Source organism: Lampetra planeri, chromosome 30, assembly GCF_965212315.1.
Source record: "Lampetra planeri chromosome 30, kcLamPlan1.2.h2, whole genome shotgun sequence".
NCBI classification, from domain to species: domain Eukaryota; kingdom Metazoa; phylum Chordata; class Hyperoartia; order Petromyzontiformes; family Petromyzontidae; genus Lampetra; species Lampetra planeri.
In genome coordinates this window covers 9266125-9289609 of record NC_136136.1, presented here as the reverse complement: position 1 = coordinate 9289609, position 23485 = coordinate 9266125, and the positions used below count along the sequence as shown (strand labels likewise).

Below are 23485 nucleotides of genomic sequence, written 5' to 3'. Positions count from 1 at the left end.
GAGTTTTGAAAAGTCGTCGTCATCAATTTATTATGTGCCCTTTGCTTTGCTAATTTGGCTCAATTAACAGATCCAGACTGCGGTTGCCAAGGAGACCATTGTTGCCAGGGAGACGAGGGATGTCGCACAGAAGGCGCCGAGACGGGACGAGGCTCGGCCCAAAGACGCCGTCCTGCGAGCCCTGCTCTCTGGAGGGAACCTCAGGTAACGATGATGTCGCCATCGTTAATATCTCGCCACCATGGGGCGCCATCGTGGCCAGATGTTAACTACCTCGCCTGGTATACAGGAGGTTGTGGGTCCGATCCTAACCAGACGCCTGCTGCTGTATATTTGGAGGTTTGCGTGTTCTCCCCGTGTCCGCGTGTATTTTTCTTCGATTCTTCCGGTTTTTCCCTCCACGTTTAGAAACACGCATTTCGAGTATTTGGCTGCTAGAAATTTCCACGTGATGATAAGTCACTTCGTTTGGCTGTCGTTTGTGACCAGGTCGCTTCTGAATAAGAGCTATATAGCTTAGTGGGCCTTACCTGTTAAAAATTAAATATAGTTTATCGTTTACTTTTAGTTTATCGCTTCATTCCTTCTGCCAGATCCTGCAATAGTTGCACAGGCGGTCTCTGACTTCCAATGTCTACTCGAGCTTTCGGCCTTGCCTCGGTCCCACAGTTGACACGTTCTTCAAGGATGACTCTTACAGTCTCGTTTCCGCCACCACCACCACCTGGCTTGAGTTCTCCTTGGTCGCCGACCCCTAGGTGCCACTCCCATTGCCTGTCTCGGTGACCTGCCCTCCACCCCCGCCCTGCACAAGTGTGTTCCACACTTTGACTTGACTTAACATCAAATGAGGGACATTGGCCTCTGTCAAAGGAATGTGGAATTTTCCCCCTCTGGTTCAGAACCACCCAGCGGAGATGAGCACCGCTTAATTCTCATTTAATAATTGAGACACCTTGAACACCTTGAGTTGGTTTAGTTATCACCAACAATATTAAAACCATCATTGTGGTTCCAGTATCGCTCCAGCGCGCATGACCATATCGCACAGAATTCACCCAGTCTCATCAGATCTTCGAAGATAAGCAGGGTTAGACCTGGATAGCGCTTGGGGTGGGTGACCAAGAGGCACCAACAGATTTTCATTGGCTGCTGCTGTGGAGCTATGTGGTGGGAACCAGAAGGCAGTGCGGCAAAATCTGTCATTGTGCTGTACGTCCGGGGTCCCATGCTTCTCATCCCCACCTTCAAACCGCACTGACCCAGCGTGGGTAAGTACGGTCAAATCACCCAATCCCACAACTCGCACGGGTGTGGGGAAGCCTTCGTCCAGCATTGGATACATAGACAAAGATCCCCCGTATAGTCTGAACAGGCTATTGGGACAAGTGCTGTTCGCGAGCACCTATGAAGGCTGGCACGGCACACGAGGGGGTGGGTGGCCAACATCACGCCCAGCCGCCTTTGTCTCCCCAGTGGTGATGTTTACACACCACACTGGGTACTCATTTAAGGCTGAGTCGACCTCTTGGAGGCCCAGGACCGGTTCAGATAATCGTAACTGGTGTTGGCCGTGAGCGGGAATCTAACTCGGGTCGCCGGGTTCGTAACGCAGCGTAGCGCTAACCGCTACACCACCGTTCCCCACAACATGTACATAGTTCCACTAAATCACATTGTAGTGTAATCCAAAATGAAATACCATACCTCCCTACTCTTTTCATTTTTTCGCTTCTACCGGTTTCGTGGAATTTTACTCATTAAGCCCTGCAAGTTCCAACAAACCCATTAATCTCCGCACCTCCGCTACTGCCAACGACCACTCCCTTCCATGGGTGTTGCATAATTATAATAGGAGCGACAGTAATGGCGGTGCCGTTTCTTGGCTCGGGTTTTAATCGGAAAAATGTGAAGAGCTCTGTGGTTTTATCAGGATACTCGGTCTTTAGAGTTGCCAAGGCTGATAATTTAGCCGTCTTAGTAAGCACTGGAGCCAGTCATTCTTTGCGGCAAGAGAAATGTTTGTGTTAATTCATGTAAAGCACCTCCGCCCACCCAGTCTTAGACATTAGTAAACTTGGAAGTTTGCCCGTGTGCTGGCCTGGCCAATAACGCCTTAAAGTATTCCGTTTATCTCGATTCTTAGTCAAGAGGCTATGGCCAAATCGCCCGGAATGCGACCAAGCTCATCAGTCCTTGGTGCTATAAACCGGCACTAATTATTATTACCACGTTATTATTATATTGTTATCTCACAAGCTAAGTGGGGGTTGATCCCAGATAGTGCTTGGATTGTTGACCACCATACACAAACAGGTTGTCGTGAGGATACACGGAGGACAGTACGGCAATAGCCATTGTATTCTACTTCTATGCTTCCACGTCTTCCTAAATCCAGCGCTGACCAGTATGGTGAAGTCAGGTCAAATAACCCTGACTACCCACAAAGGCATGTTGTGACCATTGTCCAGCAGTGGATTGACGATAAGGGCTGTGCCTATTTCTGAAGGTCGATATGTCCTCCTCTTCGAACGAGCATTCTTCATCTCCATTGGCATCCTTCGGCCAGTTGTGGAACCTTCACATGTCTATTTGTGGCAACCATTTCATCGCAAGACATTCGTTGTTTTGCTTTCACACAGAGTGGAAGTAATCTTTCTTGTCGGGTCTTGAAGGGACTAGTGGCTGATTTGAGCTTCGACTGGGGTGAGAACTTGTGAATGGGAACATGAACTTAGCCTGCTGGCCTCCCCTAAGGTCTACTTGGCCTAAAACGAGGACCCTCATGCGGTGCGTTAATATCAGCATTAAAGAGACAAGGGTGTTCAAGAGTGTCCCATTAAGGCCTTAATGGGTGCTCGCTAACAGAGATATTTGTTTTTGTATGACACAGCAAGGTGCAGGCTCGACAGGCCTTTGCTGCATACCTCTCTCGAGTCCAACAGCGACTTGTGCAGGAGAGCAGGGAGCCCGCTTCCTCTGGGCCTCCGCTGCCCACGGACACCGAGCAAATGGTACGAGTGTGTGAGTGTGTGCGAGTCAAACACAAAGATCCCCTGTACAGCCTTAACAGACTGTATGAAAGCAAGCACGGCACGCGAGGGTGTGTGGCCAGCACCACACCTGACCGCCTTTGTCTCCGTAGTGGCAATGATTTCACACTGCATCAAATATTTATTTGAGGCTGAGCTGACCTCAGGGAAGCCCAGGATAAGTTAAGATATTACTCGTGTTGGCCATGAGTTGGGTTCGTAGAGCAGAGGGCTAACCACTACACTACCGCTCCCTATTATGAGGGGCGGTGGTGCAGTGCTGGTTACCCACCCCCTCGTGTGCTGTGCCGGCCTTCATAGGTGCTTGCTAACAGCACTTGCTCCAACAGTCTGTTAAGGCTATATGGGGGATCTTTGTTTTTGCATTCCGCTGGCACTCTGCGCTACAAAATCCAGAGACCCGAGTGTGATTCCCGCTCACGGCCAACACCAGTGACGATTATCTGAACCCGGTCGTGGGCCTCCCCTAGATCGACTCAGCCTTAAATGAGTGCCTGATGCGGTATTTAAAGATCTGCATTGGGGAGACAAAGACGGCCGAGTTTGGTGGCCCCCACGTCACCCTCTTGTGGGCCGTACCAACACATGACGTTCCCCATGAGCAAAGAGCATCATGGAGGGCTTCCCTTGAAAACAAGGCAGAACGATGCTGCTACTGCTGTTGTAGTTATAATTGTGTTATCAGAGTGTGCGTTGTAATGGTTTGTGTATTTTCTCCACGTGCAAATAGTTAATACATCTATGATGGTGATATCGTTTGAGTCGTTAAAGCCGGCTGAACGCGAGCACTCGGCACGTGGAAGCCGGTAGCAGTCCTGGTGAGTCGAGGGTGGTTGATCGCACGCGGCTCCGACCACATTGCCCCCCGTCCTCCGTGCTGCGACGGCCCTTGAGAGGCACTCGCTAACCGCGCCATGCTTTGCCGGCCACAGGACCTGGTGGTGCGTTTCCTGCGCCGCGCGGCCGATAACCTCCAGGCTCCCGTGCGCGTCGCGCTGCCCGGGCGCCGACTGCCCCCGGCCGACCGCAAGCGCGTCCTGTCGGGGCAGCTCGGGATCTTCCTGCTGCACTACAAACGGGTGGGCAGCGGCGCGACTGCCACTCCACCCAGTGACGGCGTCAGAACCGCCACCAACATCACTACCAATTCCACCACTACCACCACGACTGCCAATAGCACCATCACCGCGACCACCACCATCATCGCCACCATCACAAATAACACCTCAGCTTTGACTGCCTCCCCTACCGCTGTCACCGCTGCCAATAATTCTATCTTCGGCAGCAGCTCTACCACGACTGTGACCACCAGCACTACCACCACCTCCGCCACCATTACTACCATCACCACCGCCGCCACAACTACCACCACCACTTCTGTGGCTGCAGCACTCACCCTGTGCTCTCTCGCCGCATGCGTAACCGGCAGGAGACGGAGCTGATGACCCAGCGCTCCACCAAGGATGGAAAACTCGGAGCAGACACGCTGCCTCCCGAGATGTTCCACCGCTTCATGGACAGTGCGAGGTAAGGAGACTCGGGGTCATCATGAGGCACGTAGCCATTCACCCGCCAGCAGTTATAATTGTCATCAATTAGCAGGTTTCATTTGCGATTTGATCTCATGGCATTATGACCGCAGCAACACCCAACCAGTTAAAATAATAATAATGATGATACTCATATTTTCCCTTCATACAACTCAGCTTATATCATTGTGTATGTTCTGGTGTTACGGTACATATGGTGGCATTGTGATATGACGGTGTATGTTGTGTTTGGCGCGATGTTGTGTGTGCCATGTGGCTTAGTGAGGGGGAGCTGGAGGAAGTTCTCACTCAGTATACGCACAAGAACCGCTCTGCGAGTGTCTTCCTGGGCACACGGAATAGTGAGAGACTCGTTCACTCGCTAACGCACTCACCTGCCCACCGACCCACACACGCACTCGCGAACACACGCACTCGCCTATGAATTCACTCACTCTCCCACTCACTCACTCACTGTTTTGCATATTCACTTACAGTTTAACGAAAAAAATTATTCACTTCCTCGTCAACCTACTTACCTACCTACCCATTCAGTAAGACACTCCATCACTCACACATCTGCTCATTTGCACACTTAAATGTACGCAAAGACTCTCACACTCAATTGCACACTGGAAAACTCACCGAATACCTTACGGACACACACACACACACACTCATGCGCTCACAGACTCCTGGAAACACAAAAGACGGCTCCCCCATATAGCCTTAACAGACTGTTGGGGCAAGTGCTGTTAGTGATCACCTATGAAGGCCGGCACCATAGACGCGGGGGTAGGTGGCCACACCATGCCCGACCGCCTCTGTCTCCCCAGCAGAGGTCACAACCGGGTACCCGATACCCGTACCCTACCCGATACCCGGCCGGGTACGGGTACGGGTACCCGTTTGCGACCCTGGTGCGACTGGGTACGGGTAAGGAATCAAAACCCGTTTGCAACCTTTGCTCCCCAGTGGCGATGTTTTTACACACGGCACCAGGTACTGATTTGAGGCTGAGTCGACCTAGAGGAGGCCCAGGAGCGGTTTAGATCATCTTCACTGGTGTTGACCGTGAGCGGGAATCTAACCCAAGTCGCCGGGTTCGTAGCGCAGCACACTAACCGCTACAATCCCGCTCCCTGTCACACACAGACACAAGCACTCATGCAGACACGTGTACACAGGTCGAGAATGCCTCTTGTTGGAGGAGTATTTCACATTTGCTGCCGTTTGGCACAGTTGTCCATGAGCCAAAACCACCGTTAATATTTTCGAGGCTTTAACTTAAATACCGCTAAGAATGTGTGGTGTGCAGACTAAACACTTTACAGATATACATGCTCTCGCACACACAAGATACAAAGACACCCTCTTAAGCCCTATGAAGTGTAGAGACGAGCTCTGTTCACGGGCACCCTTGTAAGGTCAGCAGAGTAAATGAGGCACAGTTTCCACCACACATACATCGATGACTTTGTCTCCCCGTTGCTGCTATTTTCATAAACCACATTATCATCATCATCAGCAGTCGCGATCAATCCACTGGTGGCTGAAGGCCTCCCTAAACCTGCACTTCCTTTTCGCGTGGTTGGCTACATGGTAAGACGTTCAAGATACATACATACAAGCCGCAGCCAGCTCTCGTGGTTTTGTGATGTACAAATTAATTAACTCCCTGCTTGTGCTGGACATGACAAGGGGTTGAACCCAGCTCGTTGGCATTGTAGCGCAGTGCGCTAACCACTGCACCACCGCTCACCGCCGCGCCACCTTACACAGACAGATACACGGGACGGGGGACGGCTGTTGACTTCCCACAAAGCTGTGCTCAGTTTGTCAACACCAACGGGAGGGCTTTCATCCAGCGGTGGCATGACAAAGAGGAGTCTACGTACGTGTACCTACCGCTAGTGTTACACGCTAAATACACACGCGGTGTTCTTTCATAACAGAGGGTTTTCTTTGGTTAGATCGTGTAAATATAAATGTGTCGGACAACCTGCCACCACCCGACACAGCCAATTAGTAAGGCGTTCTTACAGCTGACGCTTCGTGCCCCCATGCTAGGTAACGCAGAGGGAGATCCCAAAGGCCTCCCCGAGACCACCTCAGACTTGGCCCCGGCTGGCAATGCGGAGAAGGCCGAGAGTGAGAGCAACGCCCTGGCTGGCTCCGGTAAGTCGTGCGTCCACGCTGGCTGCCCGCGGGAGCCGTAGGGCGGTCGCAGGGCCGGCCGCCCCTCTCGCTCCTCCATCTCGGCTCTTTAAGTCCGCTCTCAAAGCACGGGTCTCCCTTGCAATGAATTTTCAAAATGCGCGCGGCTTGTGAAAGCAATAGCGTTTGTGGTGAAAAGTTGTAACGCCGAATGATTAATACGCGAGTGTGGTGTGATGATTTATGGTACAGAGCAGGGGTGGGAAAGCTTTTTCTTGCTGAGGATCGAATGGGACTTTCAAATATCCTTGGCAGGCCACGTATTAACACACACAGCTTAGTCACTTTTCTCACTCTGAGAGAGAGGCTCTTGCAGTGAGACGGATGACTGGACTGAGCAGTCTAAAATTAGAGGCAGTGTTGCCAGGTGGAAAACATTCCCCTCCCCGTACCTGCTTAATGCAGCTAAGATGCTTGCAGTGACGGATTAATATCGATGGGGTAGGCCTCGCGTGGCCCGCGTGAAATGAAGTCGGGGCGGGGTGGGGGGCGTGTGCGGCCCGCGCACCCGTAATCTGTAGATTTATTACACGGTGCCTGGGAGCGGCTCTTTGATGAAATGGATAACATTAGCATGGGCACTATTTACCATTTATTGCTTTTATTTTTGCTGACCCCAGAGGATTGAAAGCCCGAGTCGGCCCCCTGACCGAAGAGCCCTGTTTCGTAATTCTTCTCTGGTGCCACTTGGGCGCCAAGGCGGCGAGATGTTAATTTCCTCGCCTGGTATGCAGGAGGTCGTGGGTTCGATCCCGACCCTGATGTCTGTATATTTGGAGTTTGCATGTTCTCCCTGTGGTCGTGTGGATTTTTCTCTGGGTACTCTGAATTTTCCCTCCACATTTTAGAAACGTGCGTTTAGAGTATTTGGCTGCTATACATTTCCACATGCTAAACCACATCTTCGTTAGAGCTATCATTTGTGATAGCCAAGTTGCTTCTGAAAAAGAGCTATAATAGCTCGGTGGGCTTTACCAGGTAAAATAAAAAATAGTTCATAGCTCCAACCTCCCTGACACACGCATTCGGCATGTATGAACACGATGTGGGCACAGGAACGCACCATCGCGAAACGGGAGCGGCGGTGGTGGCATCAAAACCACCCCAGTACCCTCAGCCGGCGTGGCAGAGCCTCCCCACACAGGGCGCTCCGAGCGCCGGTGACCCAGGATCTTGGGAGAACCACGGCGCTCCTTCCGCCCCGGTTGTCGCCGCCACGCACGTGCCCGGATCGGCAGGGGGCTCGAACGACCGGTGCCGTAAAGGTACGGTGTGCGCAGGTGGCTCGGGGGAGAGGTTGAAGAAAGATGCGGCCCACAGACAGACGACCGCTGTTTTATAGCTGATGCACGTCCGGGATGCGTGGCATGGGATGTCTGAAGCTTCGTTATTGAGACAAAAACGATGTAAAGTATTCGCCGTGTGATTTTCAGGGCTGCTGCCACAGCACCAGACTGCGTGGGCACCACGCTGCATTGCCTGTCTCTCTCGTGCCTCTTGCCCACAGACGGTGGCACAAATACTGACAGATTGGCCCAGCATGCAGCAGTGCCAGCAAGTGCCTCTCCCTGCGCTTCCAACTCCTCCACTCGTGCCGCTTCCATGGAGCTCCAGCTCTTGCCAAACGGCGACAGTCGCCGTGGTAGCGGCAGCGGCATCGGCGTCTCCGGTTCGGGCCCGAGCTCGGGGTCATCCCCGGTCACCGGCGCTCGGTCGTCGCCTCCAAGCGTGCCGGAGACCTCGGCCGCTACCGCTCTGGTGCAGCCGCTGACGGTCGCGGCAGTAAAGGCGGCAGCGGCGGCAGCGGCGGCAGCAGCAGCAGGTGGCGGCAGCGGTGTCAGATTCGGGGTGTGGGCGAACTCGCACACGGGGCAGCTGGCGTCGTCGGTTCGTTCTGCCGCGACCATTTACAGCCAGCGGCTGGGACGGCCGGCCTCCGCCAAAGTGGGTGAGCAATTCCTCGCTATGAACCCAACGATGTCGCGTATCCAAACATCCACTCGCTACCCCTCGTTGTCCGCATAGGCGACATCCTTCCCGGTTCAAGTTCAGGCTTCAGATGTTTTTAAGCAGCACAGCAGATGCGGCTATCCCCTACACCGATGGACGATTCTCCTTTCATATGGCTGATGTAGATGCAGAGCAACAACTCCAACTACACATTCAGGTGATCATGCCAGAAAACGGCGTCAGCAGTGAGCGGAGTGCATCGCCGTGATGTCTCCTTCGTATTTATGGATTGGGCATTGCATCATCGTATGTTGTACGGTCTGTTCTGGATGACCACAGTCACATACTGAAGAGTTTTTAAGTTTCCATTTGTGTACCAGGTATCAGCATCTGCCGTGGTTTGTGCAGTGGATGCGGTTTTGGACATTAAGAATGGCCCATAATGCGATTGCAGTCTCAAACCATGAAGCACAAACGGTAACACCGCTGCCCGTGTCAATCATTCGCCGCCAACATTTCAGATATTCCCCAGGCTAATCCTGAAGCCATCCACTGGCTCATTCGCTAAGAACATCAACGCTGCTGACCGACTCCCCGCCATGCAAAAGAAGCAGGGGGGCGGAGGAGCCATTCGAAACATGAGGGTGATGAGCAGGCGGATACCAATCAGGTTTTGTGATTACACGATGAGTTCTGGCCGTTACTTGTTCAAATCCACGCACTCCTGTGTTGAGATCTGGATATTGCAGTTTTACATCCTGAAACTGTCAGATTCACAATCTAAGAATACTTAATTCCTACTAATGCTTGGGTGGCCGCAGGGCTATGATCTCGCGTGTTTGCGCGCGTGCATGCGTGTGCGTATTTCGGTATTAACACGTGTGTGCGTGTGTTTGTTTATGGGAAGCGGTGGTGCAGCGGTTAGTGCGCTGCACTACGAACCCAGTGACACGAGTTCGGTTCGACGCTCACGGCCAACACCAGCGACGATTATCAGAACCAGTCCTGGGCATCCCCTAGGTTGACCCCGCCTCAAATGAGTACCTGGTGAAGTGTGCAAACATTGCCACTGGGGAAACAAATGCGGTCAGGCGTGGTGCTGGAAACCCACTCCCTTCGTGTGCCGTGCCGGCCTTCATAGGTGTTCACGAACAGCACTTGCTCCTGTACGGGAGATCTTTGTTATATTTGGGTATACACACGCGTGTGTGTGTCGTGTGTTTGTTCATGTTAAGGCCATACAGGAGATCTTTGTCTTCTTGGTTCTTTCGGTAAAGTCACGTAGAATGGAAATAATAAAATAATAAAAATACAACTATACAATCATTCTCACGACGTTTCGGCTACAACGCAAGCAGCCGTCCTCAGGTGAAGAAACGGCTGCTTGCGTTGTAGCCGAAACGTTGTGAGAATTATTTTATTATGTTTTATTTTTATTATTTTATTATGTCCCTTCTACGTGACTTTACCGAAAGAACCAAGGAGATGAATCCCTGCAGTCACGAAAGCTTTAAATCGAAGGAGATCTTTGTGTTTGTTTGCATTGTTGACAGCGCACAGCGGTACCGGCTCGTCGCCCGTTCGGCAGCGGCCGGGAACGGCCACGGCTCTGTCCCGTGAGCAAGCGTCGTGGGGCGGCGACGCCGTCGTGGTGGCGCTGAAGCGGTTGGCCGAGAAGCAGGCGTCGCGGCAGTACACGGCGGCCGGGCTGCTCGGCCAGCACGTGCGTGAGCACCCACCGCAACCTCCGCATGCACGTGCATCTAGACAAAGATCCGCCGTGAAGCTTACACAGGCTGTCGGGGGCAAGTGCTTTTAGCGAACACCTTGGAAGGGCGACTCGGCATGCGAGCGGGTGGTGTGGCCAGGACCGCATGTTTCGCACCACACAGTGTACTTATTTAATGCGGAGTCGACGTAGGGGAGGCCTTGCACAGGTTTAAATATCACCGCTGACCTTAGCCATCGCCGGGAATCGCACCCAGCCTGCCAGATTTGTAGCGCAATGCGCTAAGTACCTCGCCACCAATCCGCACGCACGCACGCACAAAAAAATATAAACATGCATGGACACACATAAACATGCAAATATGTACCTATAGAGATACCCATGAACGCACACATTCAACGCATACCACACACATGCACAAAAGGTTCCTCATGTAGCCTTACAGATTTATAGATGCAAGGGTGATTGCTATTCGCGAGCACCTGTCCGTTCAGCACAACACAAGGCGATGTAGCCACAGCAACATGGGCACACAGCCACGCCATGTGTGTGTTTTCTCCACAGCTCGCTAACTTGAACCCGGCGGGCCGCTCGTTGGTACGGCCTGAGTCTGGGCCGGCTCCCGCCCTCCACTCTGGCGGCAACGCCGCCCCGAGTCATTCTGCAACCCAGCACCTGGCCGTTAAATCGGCACCGGACTTCGGAATCTCTCACCTGCCCAGCGGCGGCGGCGGCGGCGTGCGGCAGAGTTACGTCAGGAGGACAGCAGAAGGGTCGGGTCGACCCCACACCGCCGCACTGAGGTAGCGTGGGACGCTGGTTCAACATTTCAACACACTGTACGGATTAGGGGGTTAGAGCATCCTGGACAACAACCGGGGACAGTAAGGTAAACAAACGGGGACAGCTGGCAGAGGTTTTGGGGCAAGGCGGAAGTGAGGAGAGGCGGGAAAGAGACAGACGGACAAGGCAAATGCGGCGCACAGCTCAGGGCCACCCCCAGAGGAGGTCACCAAGGTCACCAGGGTCACCAGGGTCACCTAGGTCTAGAACCAAGGAGAATCGGGGATCCAGGATCAGGGTGCACCACCAGTCCCAGTCCAGCACCATTGGGTTGCCCCTTGGAGCTACAGGGAAGTGCCCTTGCACAAACAAACGCTAGGGGAGCCGCAGGAACATCGGAGGACGCACTTCGTGAGTGATTCCTTCAATAGAGTCCCAGGGTAAGCATGGTCTGCGATTAGATGATATTCGCCATGGACTCTGAGAAGCAGTCGCTACACAGAGTAGGGGAGTGGGCCAGGAGATCGGGCAGGTAATGGATCCAAATTCCGTGTGAAGTTTGACTCAGCCTTTCATTTTTTTGGGGTCTTTAAAAAGAGTACTGTACTTCTTTCTGGGAAATAAAAAAAAATTGTCTTTCTAAGAGACTAACCCCCCCCCCTACCATGGAAATGTGGAATTTCCACCACTTGTTCGGGCCACCGGTGGAGATGATCGCCACTCCATTGCATGGTGAAAGACGCTGATCTGGAAATTGTTGACTCCATTCGTTAATGCGTGACCGGTGTCGGGTCCTCGTGTAATGTAGTAGGTCTTTCAAAAGGCACGCGCAATTTCTAATAACGTCAGAGTAGCGGGGAGGAAAAGCAATATTTCAAATATAGTAAAAATGCAACGACTTCAAATAACGTGAGGCACTCGTATGTGGGCAGTGAAGTCATGCCGAGCGTGGGAGGGAGTTGGGTTTTCAGCTGCGCAGAAACCCCAGAAATAGCGGGCGGCGTCCGGGCCTTTGGGCATCGCCCACGTCTGAGGGAGGGGTCGTCGCCCGAGGTCCTGTTGGAACCGGCGCGGAGGGATGCGTCGCGTGCAGTTGAATAATGCGTGGACAGACGAGAGGATCATGCAGTCTCTAGGAGAGGATTAGCAAACGAGAGAGAGAGAAGATTGGACACACGTTTACATCTTGTTCTATATTCAGGAGTCCTTGGATAAGCCCATGGTCAAATCACCCAGAATGCACCTGGCCTTGTTATATATTAGAAGCTAAAGCAAGGCAGAGCCTGCACAGTGCTTGGGATGGGTGACCACTGCACTAGAGGGTGTGATAGGCTGCTGTTTGGCTACATTAAAGGCAGTACAGATCCACTGTTGTACCGTACTATGCTCCAATGTCTATGCTCCCCGCCTTGACAAATCAGCACTGACCAACGTGGTGATGTATAGTTAAATAACCCCCACGAACCTGCTCAGAGTGGGGAAGGTCTCATCCAGTCGAGGATTGTTAAAATGGGCAGTACAAGTCCTCGGATAAACTGGTCCCTGCCATGGGAATGTTCAATTTCCACAATTGGCTCATGAATTTCAGTGGAGAGCGGGGTGACAATTTGACCGCTAATTTTTGTTATCCAGGAAATCCCCACTGAGTCCCAACACACTTGTTCAGGACATGTCTGCCGAGCATGTTTGGCCAGTTTTCTTATGGAATATATTTGAGCTTAGGTTGAAACGTGTGTGCTCATACCCATAACATAACACTTACGAATCCACGCAGGTGCATTAGCATCTTTCTTTCTGTACCGCCACCTATTGGCTTCCTCAGCCCATCCCTGGTCGCTAGGCATCCGGTACATGTCAGCATCTGCACGGTTCACCAACGCCACCTCCAAAGCACTGGATTACAGGAGTGCGTCACAGCCACTACGCCCGGCTTAGTGAGATCAAAAGAGGCGATGGGACAGGAGAAAGGTGTGTGGGTAAGAACCGTGCTGCTAGAGGGGAGACAGAGTGGAAAAGAGACAGTGAATAGTAGGGATTTAATGGTTCAGTTAATCATGGTCCTGGGTCCTACTTCATGAGTATCATTATTATCATTATTATTATTTTACCCTTTGAGATTATAGTGGCTGCAAGGTTATTGGGAACCATTAAGCATTTTTTTTGTGCCAAAGTGCCACTTTCATGCAGAATCCTCCTGATAAGACATGTTGAGAGTCGGTGAACTGTTCTGGATAAACAGCATTATTTTGATTGTGTGTTGCTGCGTATGCGGTTTCACTTTTAACGTACCGTGTTTTTGCAGCGGTTTTTACCATGGATGACTGTGGCTTAGATGCGTAGCGTTGCTGGAATTGTACCGTAGTTGCGGTTTGAACCGTAAACCTGCAGCCTCAAATGCAACAGATTGGACTACTCCTGGCAGTGGTTTATTAGCACGGGCCGAACATTCCGTTGTCCTCGTAAACAATCACCGCCGCAACAACTAAACGCGTGAAGCTGTGCGGTAGCGCCTGCGATTGGAGTTTCTCAACTCCCAACCGGAATGTCAACTCCCTGCTCAAGGGTCAACTGGGTCCATCCTGCTTTGGGATGATAACAATGAGCACCACTTTGTTGAAACTCCACAGTCTTCTTTGTCGTGTCTCCCATTTCAACCTGTATGGGTCTTTCTAAGAGACGTTATATGTGTTATCCTCTATGAAACTGAAATATCCTCTATGAACCTGAAATATGTTTCTGTAAAAAAAAAAGAATTCTAGTGCAGCACGCGTTTTATCTTTTGGCAGGCCCGAGTTACTGGTGAAAATTCTATATTCACATTTCAGAGATTACTTTTGCCAAATAATGCTAACAATGCCTGCATCTAGGGAAACCTGATTGAGTCACGTAACTTTTCAAAAGGTTTCTACATTGGGATATTTGGCCAATTGCATTCATGAGTGACATGTGAGAGGAAGTCAAAGAACTTGAAGACAATACACGCACACGAGGGTGAGATACTCAAATATCCACAGAGGTTGATTCAAGGACCCATTACTCTTCTGCCATCGCATAGCCAACTCACAACCAAAATCTAGAACATTTGTTTTTCTCAAGAAAGTCCACCAGGCTTGATTCTGCTTAGCTTCCCAAGATCTGATGAGACCGGCCGCATTCTGAGTGATTTGGTGACAGGCGGTGAGATCTCGCCTAGCTTTAAACAAGGCACACGAACGAATGAATGAATGTACCTCTGGCAGCGTTTGTTGTAGCACGGATCACGCTGCCTGTGTGTGCCCCATCTGTCAGCTCCTCGCCAGACCCGCTAGCCGCATGGGACCGCATGTACGGGCAGCTGACGGTCCTTGCCTCGCGTCATCCTGGCAGCCACCAGCCTTACAAGCCAGATCGGGGCAGCCCTTGGCACCGCCCTGACGCCAGCGGGAGGCCAAGGCAGCTCCCAGCCAGCGTCCGCAGTGACGGGGATGCGGACTTGCGCGAGACGGTGCGGTGTGTGTGTGCGATGTATGTATCTATGTTGGACTTCTTTCGCACCGTACGTAGCCAGCCGTGCTAATCGGAGGTGCTAATGCGCACGGGGCGCTGCGATGTGCGCGATGCGCTACAAACCAGGTGACTCCAGTGCGGTTTACGGCCAAGGCTAACATCGGTGGAAGATATTTAAACCGGGCGTTGAACGAGTACGCCTGGTGCGGTGTAAACATCACCACTGGGGAGACAACGGTGGCTCGGCATGGTGACGGCCACCCCGACCCCTCCTGTGCTGTGCTGACCTGAATAGATGCTCGCTAGCAACAACGGTCTCTTGAAGGCTCCATGGGGATCTTTGCTGGGTGCATGAGATTCATCGAGATGTTGTGTATTAGTCAATTACATTGTATTTTCAAATAATCACGATCCATGCATTGTTTCATACTTGTTAAAATAATTTGTTTTACGATTCAGATTATTTGCAAAGGATAGAGAAAATCTGGCGTATATGATCGAGTGCTGCACGATGGTGTATAATGTCTGGGGATATTCGACAGTCAATTTGTAGTAGGGTTTCAATTTCCGGCAAGATGTAAATGCGATTTGTTATTCAGTGTTCGTACTGGCAGCCAACTCGGCACACGCTCGCTCGCCGTGCCCTGTCGACCCGCCGTGCATCTCCCTTCCCGTCCTCCGCTCCCTAGGAAGCCCAAGAAGCGGTCACGCGTGTTTTCGAGTGGAAGAGTGGGGCGGGCGGAGGGCAGTGGGGGCAGCACCTGGAGGACAGCCCGGCGGGGGGTGGCACGGCGCACCGGCCGGATCCGGCCCGAGCAACGCTGCAGCTGCAGCAGCAGCAGCAACAGCAGCAGCAACAGCAGCAGCAGCAGCAGTCGCGGGAGCTACTGGAGACGAGCCGGGCCCGACACCTGGTGAGTCCCTGAAATAAGGAACACGTGGGGGGCGGGCGAGCTGCGAGATATGACCCAGCCGTAATGTGTTCTTCGCTTGTATGCATGTTGAACTTCTTTCGCACCATACGTAGCTAACTGTGCTGATCGGAGGTGCGGGGCGGAAGGACAACAAACTAAACACAAAAAGCATCGCTCCAGTGGCTTCCTGAGATTTGAAGGAAGAGCTTTCCAGATGGCCGCAGAAGCGCATCTGAAAGCGCGCGATGCGATGACCGTTTGTATTCCATGACCAGCCAAAGGCCGTTGCGAGGATGAACAATTATTGATTTAATTAATTGGGCGGCAGAGTCTCACCTCTGCCCCCACGTGTTCTATTGGACAGGAGTTGACAGGCGACAATTGTTGACTTGTAGGGGGTTTCCTGCTTTCGGGGGAGGCTGGATGTTGGGGCCAATATTCTTAAAGGGGCCCCAATAATCGAGCATCAAAATTCGCTGTAAATGCCATTATTTTATCAAATAATCGATTTAACCGACTAATTTTCGCAGCTCTGAAGGCCACTGAGTGCGATGTCGGGGCTAGTGATTGAGCGTGCGTGGCGATGTAAAAGTGGGCAGGGCTGACGGACGGAGAGGCTGCCAGCTTTTACCATGTGTCCCGGTTGAGCCTCACAGAACATTATTAACTTCAGCACGATGCGATATGAAACGTGCGAATACGTGAAGCCGGGGGCACACATCTCTTCTTGTGTCTCACAGTGGGGTGAAGGTACTTCAATTGCCAATATTAACGCTTTGAAATCTCTTGCACAACATATGCCTGTGTATAGGGCACAGCTTTCCAGTATCATTTTCCACCCAAGAGGTTAAGGATCGGACACCCCATGCAGTGCCCCCACATCCCCACGGCCCTGCTAATCATAGCCTGGAGTCAAGGGCACCACATGGAGAGGTGGGGGTAGCAGCAGCAGCGGCGGTGGTGGTGAGTGATGCTGGCGGGCGGGCAGTAGTGATGGTGAGCGGACAATGTTGCTAGTTAGTGGGCATTAGTGGTGGCGAGCAGGCTAGGTTGGTGGTGAGTGGGCAGTGTGGCGGTTTCACCACGGAGCGAGAGTTTTATTCAAGGCAGGCAGCTGTGTGGGCATTCGGATGTTTCCACTGGCACTTGTGAAATCCTGCTGTGTGGCGCTGTGCATAGGCAGTGCCAAACGGGGTGGGGGGGGAGGGCAAAATAAGTAATTTTTTAAAAAACTTTTTTAAAAACACGCTTTAATCAAATGTACCGTACGAGTAATGGCAGCACTCCACGACTCCACGAAGTGGCCCCAAAGCTCGCCATAACGTAAGGGACTGTGGTGATTTACAGCCAACGTCAGTTGAGCGTGGACAATTAGACCCAAGCCGAAACATAACATATAAAAAAGATTGCTTAAAAATATATATATTTTTTTAATGATAAAATATAGTGTTGTCACCAGTATGACATACGTATACCAAGTTTGCAGTCGATGCGACATTGGGAAGTGGGTTAAAATTGAGTTACAAGATTTGAGGATACGACAACAGATAGAGTTGAGGATACAACAGAGTGAGTTAAATAAAGCGTGTAAAAAGGGAATCTATTCATGAATTGTGACGGACTCAGTCAAACCGCTGTGTTGAGGGTGGTGCCTCGTTATGGGCCAAGTGCTAACCACCATATTATATCTTCGCCCCCTCCGTCTACGCAAAGACAAAGACCCCCCGCATAGCCTTTAACAGACTGTTAGGGCAAGTGCTATTAGCGAGCACCTATGAAGGCCGGCAACGGCACACGAGGGGGTGGGTGGCCAGCAATACGCCCGGCCACCTTTGTCTCCCCATTGTTGATGTTTACACATTGCACCAGGTACTCATTTGAGGCCGAGTCGACCTAGGAGAGGCCCTGGAACCGGTTCAGATAATCGTCACTGGTGTTGACCGTGAGCGGGGAATTGAACTTGGGTCACTGGGTTCGTAGCGCGGGGCGCGAACCTCTCCACCACTGCCCGCTCCATCTACACACACGCACACACTTGTGAATACTTGTACACGTTAAGCACATAGCTCGTGGGTCGTTGTTTGCTTGCTGACCAAAGGAATGTCAGCAATGTCCTCAATCCCTCCCTCAAATATTCAGAGATCCCACGTTCTGGCCGGAGGGGTGTGTTCTGTGTGCCTGCCTTTGCTCAACCCCCCCCCCCCGCATTAGCGGCTGCATGTTGTCGATATAAAAATATATCTAATGCATCCGACCAGGTGGCGCTGTGGGCACAGCGCTCGGCTCACAATCGGGTTGTAGAGTTAAAACCCTGGCCGGGGTTCAACTCGACCAGTCGTCCACGTCCCTACGGAATCAATACACCTCCCTCTGCTCGGTCAACTATAGTCCACGTGTGCACGGACTCGCGCGCACCATAAGGAATGTGGAACTCTTGCTCCGAGCTCAGGAGCACCCCTAGATTATTTAGATCATTTTGCTCCTGTAAATTTCGACGTGATTAGCCACTTTGTTGAGCTATCATTTGGGGTCAGGTCGCTTCTGAAAAAGAAGCTAATTGCTCAGTTGGCTTTACCTGGTATTTTATTGTGATTTTTGTTTTCCTTTCCTATACTCTGTGCTGCTATTGTGTTGTCTTTTACTATTTGTTGTTGTCACGTTCTGACCCCCACCCCCGACTGGATATCTGTGAAAAAACAACTTTATAGCTCTTCGGATGCCTCCAGTGTAAAGCAATATTCTGATTTTGATTCTGGCATTGACTATGAAACGTACCTCTGTCCACCCAGCGGAGTCAATGGGCGCACCACCGTTCATGGATAGAGCCGGTCACGTGGTGGGGTAAAGTGTGGGCACTCCCGTCTCTCCCAAGGTGCTTGGCCAGCGTGAAAGTCCTTCTGCTGGCGGTGGCGGGAGCCAGCAGTTGAAGAGCTGCGCCTTTAACCACCTTGACCTGAGAGACGAACTCATGAGGGAAGATCACAAATGCGGTGGCCTAACGTGCGCAACCTCTTCTTTTCTACCCTTCCCCGCTCATTCTTACCGCCGATCTCGTTTTCAATCGAGCACGTATTGAGCCCCAGTTGGAAACGGCGCAGCGCCTCGGTAGGACCACAGCCTCGCCGCAGTCATTTGTTTTCTTAAATTTCACTTTCAGACGTTTTCGTTTCGACCTTTACGTACCTGCCTCATATCCCATGACAGTGTCTGCCCAGGCAGCCCGCCGCCACAGAAACGCAACGCTCCCCTCCCCTCCCACTTGCATATTTGTGGCGAGCTAATTTATTATTTATTACATTATATCTGTTTAACACGTAGGCTTTTCCGACCAACATCATCCATAACCCAAAAAACTCTTATACATTATATCTGCATTGTATAAACCATTTACCAACCAGCATATGTTGAACTTAGCCACCTGGTCTGTGTGTGTGTCGTTGTATGCCAGGCGTTGGACTGTGAGAGGCCGTAATAGTGAGAATGAATAAGCTGCAGCCCCTTGTCAATACACTTGTGGACGAGGGCCTCCTCGTGTCGTATCACAAGCCGGGGGGTTATTTGACCATACTTCACCACATCGGTCCACGCAAGTTGGTGCAGGGCTTGCTGAGGACCGGTTCGGACATCACTCGCCACTGGTGTTGTTAGCCTTGGCCGGGAATCGAACTGGGATTGTCACGTTCGTAGTGCAGCGTGTAAACCGCTGCACCACCGCTATCCCGTGCATCACAGACACAATTCGATTTATTTTTGTGGGGTCAGCTGCTCAGATTTTCTCTCTCCACGTGCTTCTATTCTGTGCCTCTTCTCTCGTCACATCCACTGCCCTCGAATCTCATTCCACCGTATCCTCCCATCTCGTCCTCGGTCTCCGTCCTCTACTCCTCTGCACCAGTGGCATCTTCACAGACTTTCTCATTACATCTTCACCACTCCCTTCTCAGACAAGCCCAGACCACCTAAGTTTCGCCTTCCCTGCCTTTTCACGAATATCAGTATCCCCTAGGGCTCTGTCTTCTTCGTTCTGCCTCATTTGCCGTATCAACATTAATTCCATCCGTCCTTTTATGCACTCTTTCATTAGCTTGCTGTTATTAATTATGAAATGTATTTTCCGTGCAAATTCTTATCAAATATTTCAGCCACAAGATTGTGGAATTTCCACCACCAGGGCTCAGGGCCACCAACAGATACGAGCTCTGCCCCTGCATGCATTTGAGGCTCTGACTTTGACACGCTATTATAGGCCGTGGCTGTCCTGCCGTTCCGCTCTTCTGTCGAGCCCGATGGCATCGCTGCTGCTGGAATGCTCGCCGCTAAATGCGAGGCTGTTGCCGGCCGGTGACTAATGTGGGAGGAATGAACTCGGCCAGAATCCCTGTCGGCGCGGGGTTTCCCCCGGCCGCCACTTGCTCCTTGATATCACCGCAACCGCCCCCCCCGCGCCCCCCCCCGCTCGTTTTGTCGTGCCGCTCATCCTGCCGCCGTCTAGCCGCGGAGAGAGAAGCGCCGACATGAAAGTTTTTCCACGTTCAAACAACCAGTTGGACCGCAGCTCTTCTTTGTTGGTGGTCCCCAAACCGTTGGTGGAAATTCTACATTCCTGTGGCAGGTGCCACTCTCTCCTTTGGACAAACATTGCTGTTGACTTTCCCACAATGTGGTTTCTTTTTTTAGCATTCCCGGAATTATGTTTTTTGTGAGCTCGATGGACCCTCGACGATGGAGATTTTGAAAGAAGGCTGAACCGCCGTGACTTTGAGCGTTATGACCACAGCGAGCTAACCAGTTGGATTTTTCGTCCGCAAAGTGTTCGTTACGCAACAGCGTCAACAGCGGCAGCCCTGTGGTGCAATAGCTGTGACCAAATCAGCCCGGTTGGGATTGATTTCATCAGATCTCAGAAGCTGAGCGTGGTTGAGTGTGATTGATATTCGCCTTGTAGAGGTGTTGTACGCTTGGGCTGCCACGTGGACAGAAGATGGCAGCACAGCAGTGGATTCTAAAATATATCTGTGCAGAATCATAATATTTATTTAGACCGGAGGAATCCGATGAGCTTTAAGAACGTTACAATAGCAAACAATGCAAAAACACGATAGGAGTGCAAAGTACAAGAAAGGTAAACTAATCACCAACAACACACAAATAAAACTAAACCATCCCCATCCTACCAGGCAAAGCCCGTTGAGGTATTAACTTATTTTTCAGAAGCGACCTGGCCACAAATGATAGCTCAGCAAAGTGGCTTATCACGTCTGTGCAGATCTTTGAGTGTTCCTCTCTCGTATGTGTCTGTGGGTTTTCTCTGGTTTCCTCCCAAAAGCCAAAACAATCAATGAACAGAATTGGACAAACATCACAATGCAGGACCGTCTTGAAAAAAGGCTTCGCTACTCTTTGAGACTTGCCTTGGATGACTAGCGGTCTCATCATCGTTGTAGCTGCTTCTCACAACAAGCATGTGGATTCGCCGCTGCTGGCTTAGAAACGCCAACGGGGATGAGCCGCTGCTCGTTTTGAGTATTGGGAGACGTGCCGACTCTACCCATCAATTGAAGGAAAATAGCCACAATCCATGGCCTGTATAATTTAAGTATTGCATTTTATTTACATTACCCTTTTATTGTTTTTGTGATTCATGTTTCCATAATGGGTTTATAGAGTTTGTAGCAGCGTTAACATCTGCGTAAACACACCTGCACTGTGAACACTGCTGTGGGTGTAGTGCGTGTGCGTGTTTGGGGAGCAGTGGTTTAGCGGTTCACACACTGATCTTAAATTCCGGCACTGTTACTGTTCGTGATGCATAACAGGAGTTGCAGTTGAAACGTGACGTGTGGAGCGGTAGCGTAGTGCTTGGCGCACGGTGCTACGAACCCAGTTCGATTCCTGCTCACGGACAACACCAGTGACGATTATTCAAACCGGTCCTGGGCGTCCCCTCGGTTGACTGGGCCTCACATGAGTATCTGGTGCGGTGTGTAAAATCATTGCCGCTGGGGAGACAAAGGCGCCACTGGGTGCTGGCCACCCACCCCCTCGTGTGCCGTGCCGGCCTTCATAGGTGCTTGCTAACAGCACTTGCCCCAACAGTCCTTCATGGCTATACGGGGAGTCTTTGTCTGTGTTTGGGGAGCAATGGTTTAGCGGTTCGCCCACTGATCTTAAATTCCGGAACTGTTACTGCGCGTGATGCATAACAGGAGTTGCAGTTGAAACGTGACATTACCCTGTGCCTCCCTAGGTCAAAGCAGCCTTCATTATAATTCCCGTTGGAGGGATGTTGAGTTTGTTCAAGCAGGCGACACCCGATTATTGGGGTGATCATGATGATGGAGATGATTCGAGGAATAATAAAGGTGATGTCGTTGATGATGATAAAGATGACAAAGTGTTGATGGTGCAAGTGCTGGTTAGAATGATGATGTCTTAAATACCTTGGTGGCAATGCTACCAGTAACAATGATTAATGATCAGCCTTCTTATTATGCTATTGCCAATGATAATAGTGCTGATGATAATGGAAATGGTAATAATGTTGGGAGTACTGATGAAGGTGATGAAGATGGTGATAATATGCAACTGAAACAGCAGCAGCAAATCATAATTACAATGCAAATACTCTCCGCGATAATCATAGTACGCTAGTGGTTGTTGGGGACTAGAAGTGTAGTGGTGAGTGCACTGCACGACCTGGGTTCAATTCCCACTCATGGCTAACATCGGTCTTGGGCCTCACCTACATCGGCTCAACCTTAAATGTGTACCTGGTGCAGGAGATCTTTTTCTTTGGTGTGCTAATCGATCATCTTCATCAAGGGATGCCCGGCTGTGTGGCCTGTCATTATTTCATCTTAATTGTAAGAGAGCAGTCACAGAGTGGACATTTTGAAAACCCGCTTGGAAAATGTTTGCCAAAATTCAATCCTGTATCGATGCCCATTACATGACGAGACCTCGAACACATGCGAGGAAGTTGTGCGAGAGGGTGGTTACGAACCTGATGGAGGGGCGCAAAACTCAGCCCGCTTAAAATGATTCTCGTGTATAAAAACAACCTCCGGGATGAACAGGCAGGTGTCACGCAATGATCGTTTACAGCCGCTCTAGAAGCTTTAAGCGAGAGTGGCGACGTAGCAACGGAGCACGTGTTTCACCAATGCTCGTGAGTTTGAATCCCAGTCGGAGGTGTTGTCATCCCACCCCAGCCGTAGCATTGTAACACCCAAGTGCCAGTGCCGGTTCGTGTCAAGTCGACGGCATTTGTCCCACGGAGAGATTGAGGACATTGTGGCGTTGTGGGATTTCTACGACTTGCTACGTACTTGACTCGCGCGATAGGATTCCGTGTAGGGTGCTTAACATTCAGGGCGCTCTGTGAGCAGGGCTTCACTTCACATGGCTCTGCCCAGGTGTGCAACCCGGAAAATATGTCTGCGCCGGGCACACAAAGATGAGGTGTCTGCGACGAAAAATCAATCTATTTCAGGCTGCCCTGCTGTGGGCTTTGTGGAAAACGTTGTATTCGTCTGCAGCATTTATTGAACACAGACGCAGACGCGCAAACAAATAAACACACAGAAGCGGTGTTCTCACACCCAAGCGCTGACGCAGAGGGGAGGGATGGGGGAGTGTGAGAGTGTGAGTAAGCATGGCAGGCGACGTGACGAGAGGTAGCGCACGGCTCGCTGCCCTCTCCCCACGGCATCCCGTGGCGTGACGCACACCCCCGGCTCCCGACTGCTCGCGCGCTCCCCACTCTCACTCTCCTCACTCTCACTCTTCCCAGACTCACCGCCCAAACTCACTCTCTCCAGACTC

The 23485-nt window shown here is 51.4% G+C and overlaps 1 protein-coding gene across 1 annotated transcript in view; it reads left to right on the top strand.

Annotated features, from left to right (window-relative positions):
* TTLL5 (tubulin tyrosine ligase like 5) overlaps nucleotides 1–23485 on the top strand; it is a 98194-nt gene that overhangs the window by 46795 nt on the left and 27914 nt on the right. Inside the window, exons 23-34 of the mRNA XM_078608704.1 lie at nucleotides 71–204; nucleotides 2894–3014; nucleotides 3986–4132; nucleotides 4483–4580; nucleotides 4865–4944; nucleotides 6653–6760; nucleotides 7855–8064; nucleotides 8307–8747; nucleotides 10303–10472; nucleotides 11043–11281; nucleotides 14550–14745; nucleotides 15437–15661. Coding sequence (XP_078464830.1) covers nucleotides 71–204; nucleotides 2894–3014; nucleotides 3986–4132; nucleotides 4483–4580; nucleotides 4865–4944; nucleotides 6653–6760; nucleotides 7855–8064; nucleotides 8307–8747; nucleotides 10303–10472; nucleotides 11043–11281; nucleotides 14550–14745; nucleotides 15437–15661 — 2169 coding nt within the window. The remainder of the gene's footprint in view (nucleotides 1–70; nucleotides 205–2893; nucleotides 3015–3985; nucleotides 4133–4482; nucleotides 4581–4864; nucleotides 4945–6652; nucleotides 6761–7854; nucleotides 8065–8306; nucleotides 8748–10302; nucleotides 10473–11042; nucleotides 11282–14549; nucleotides 14746–15436; nucleotides 15662–23485) is intronic.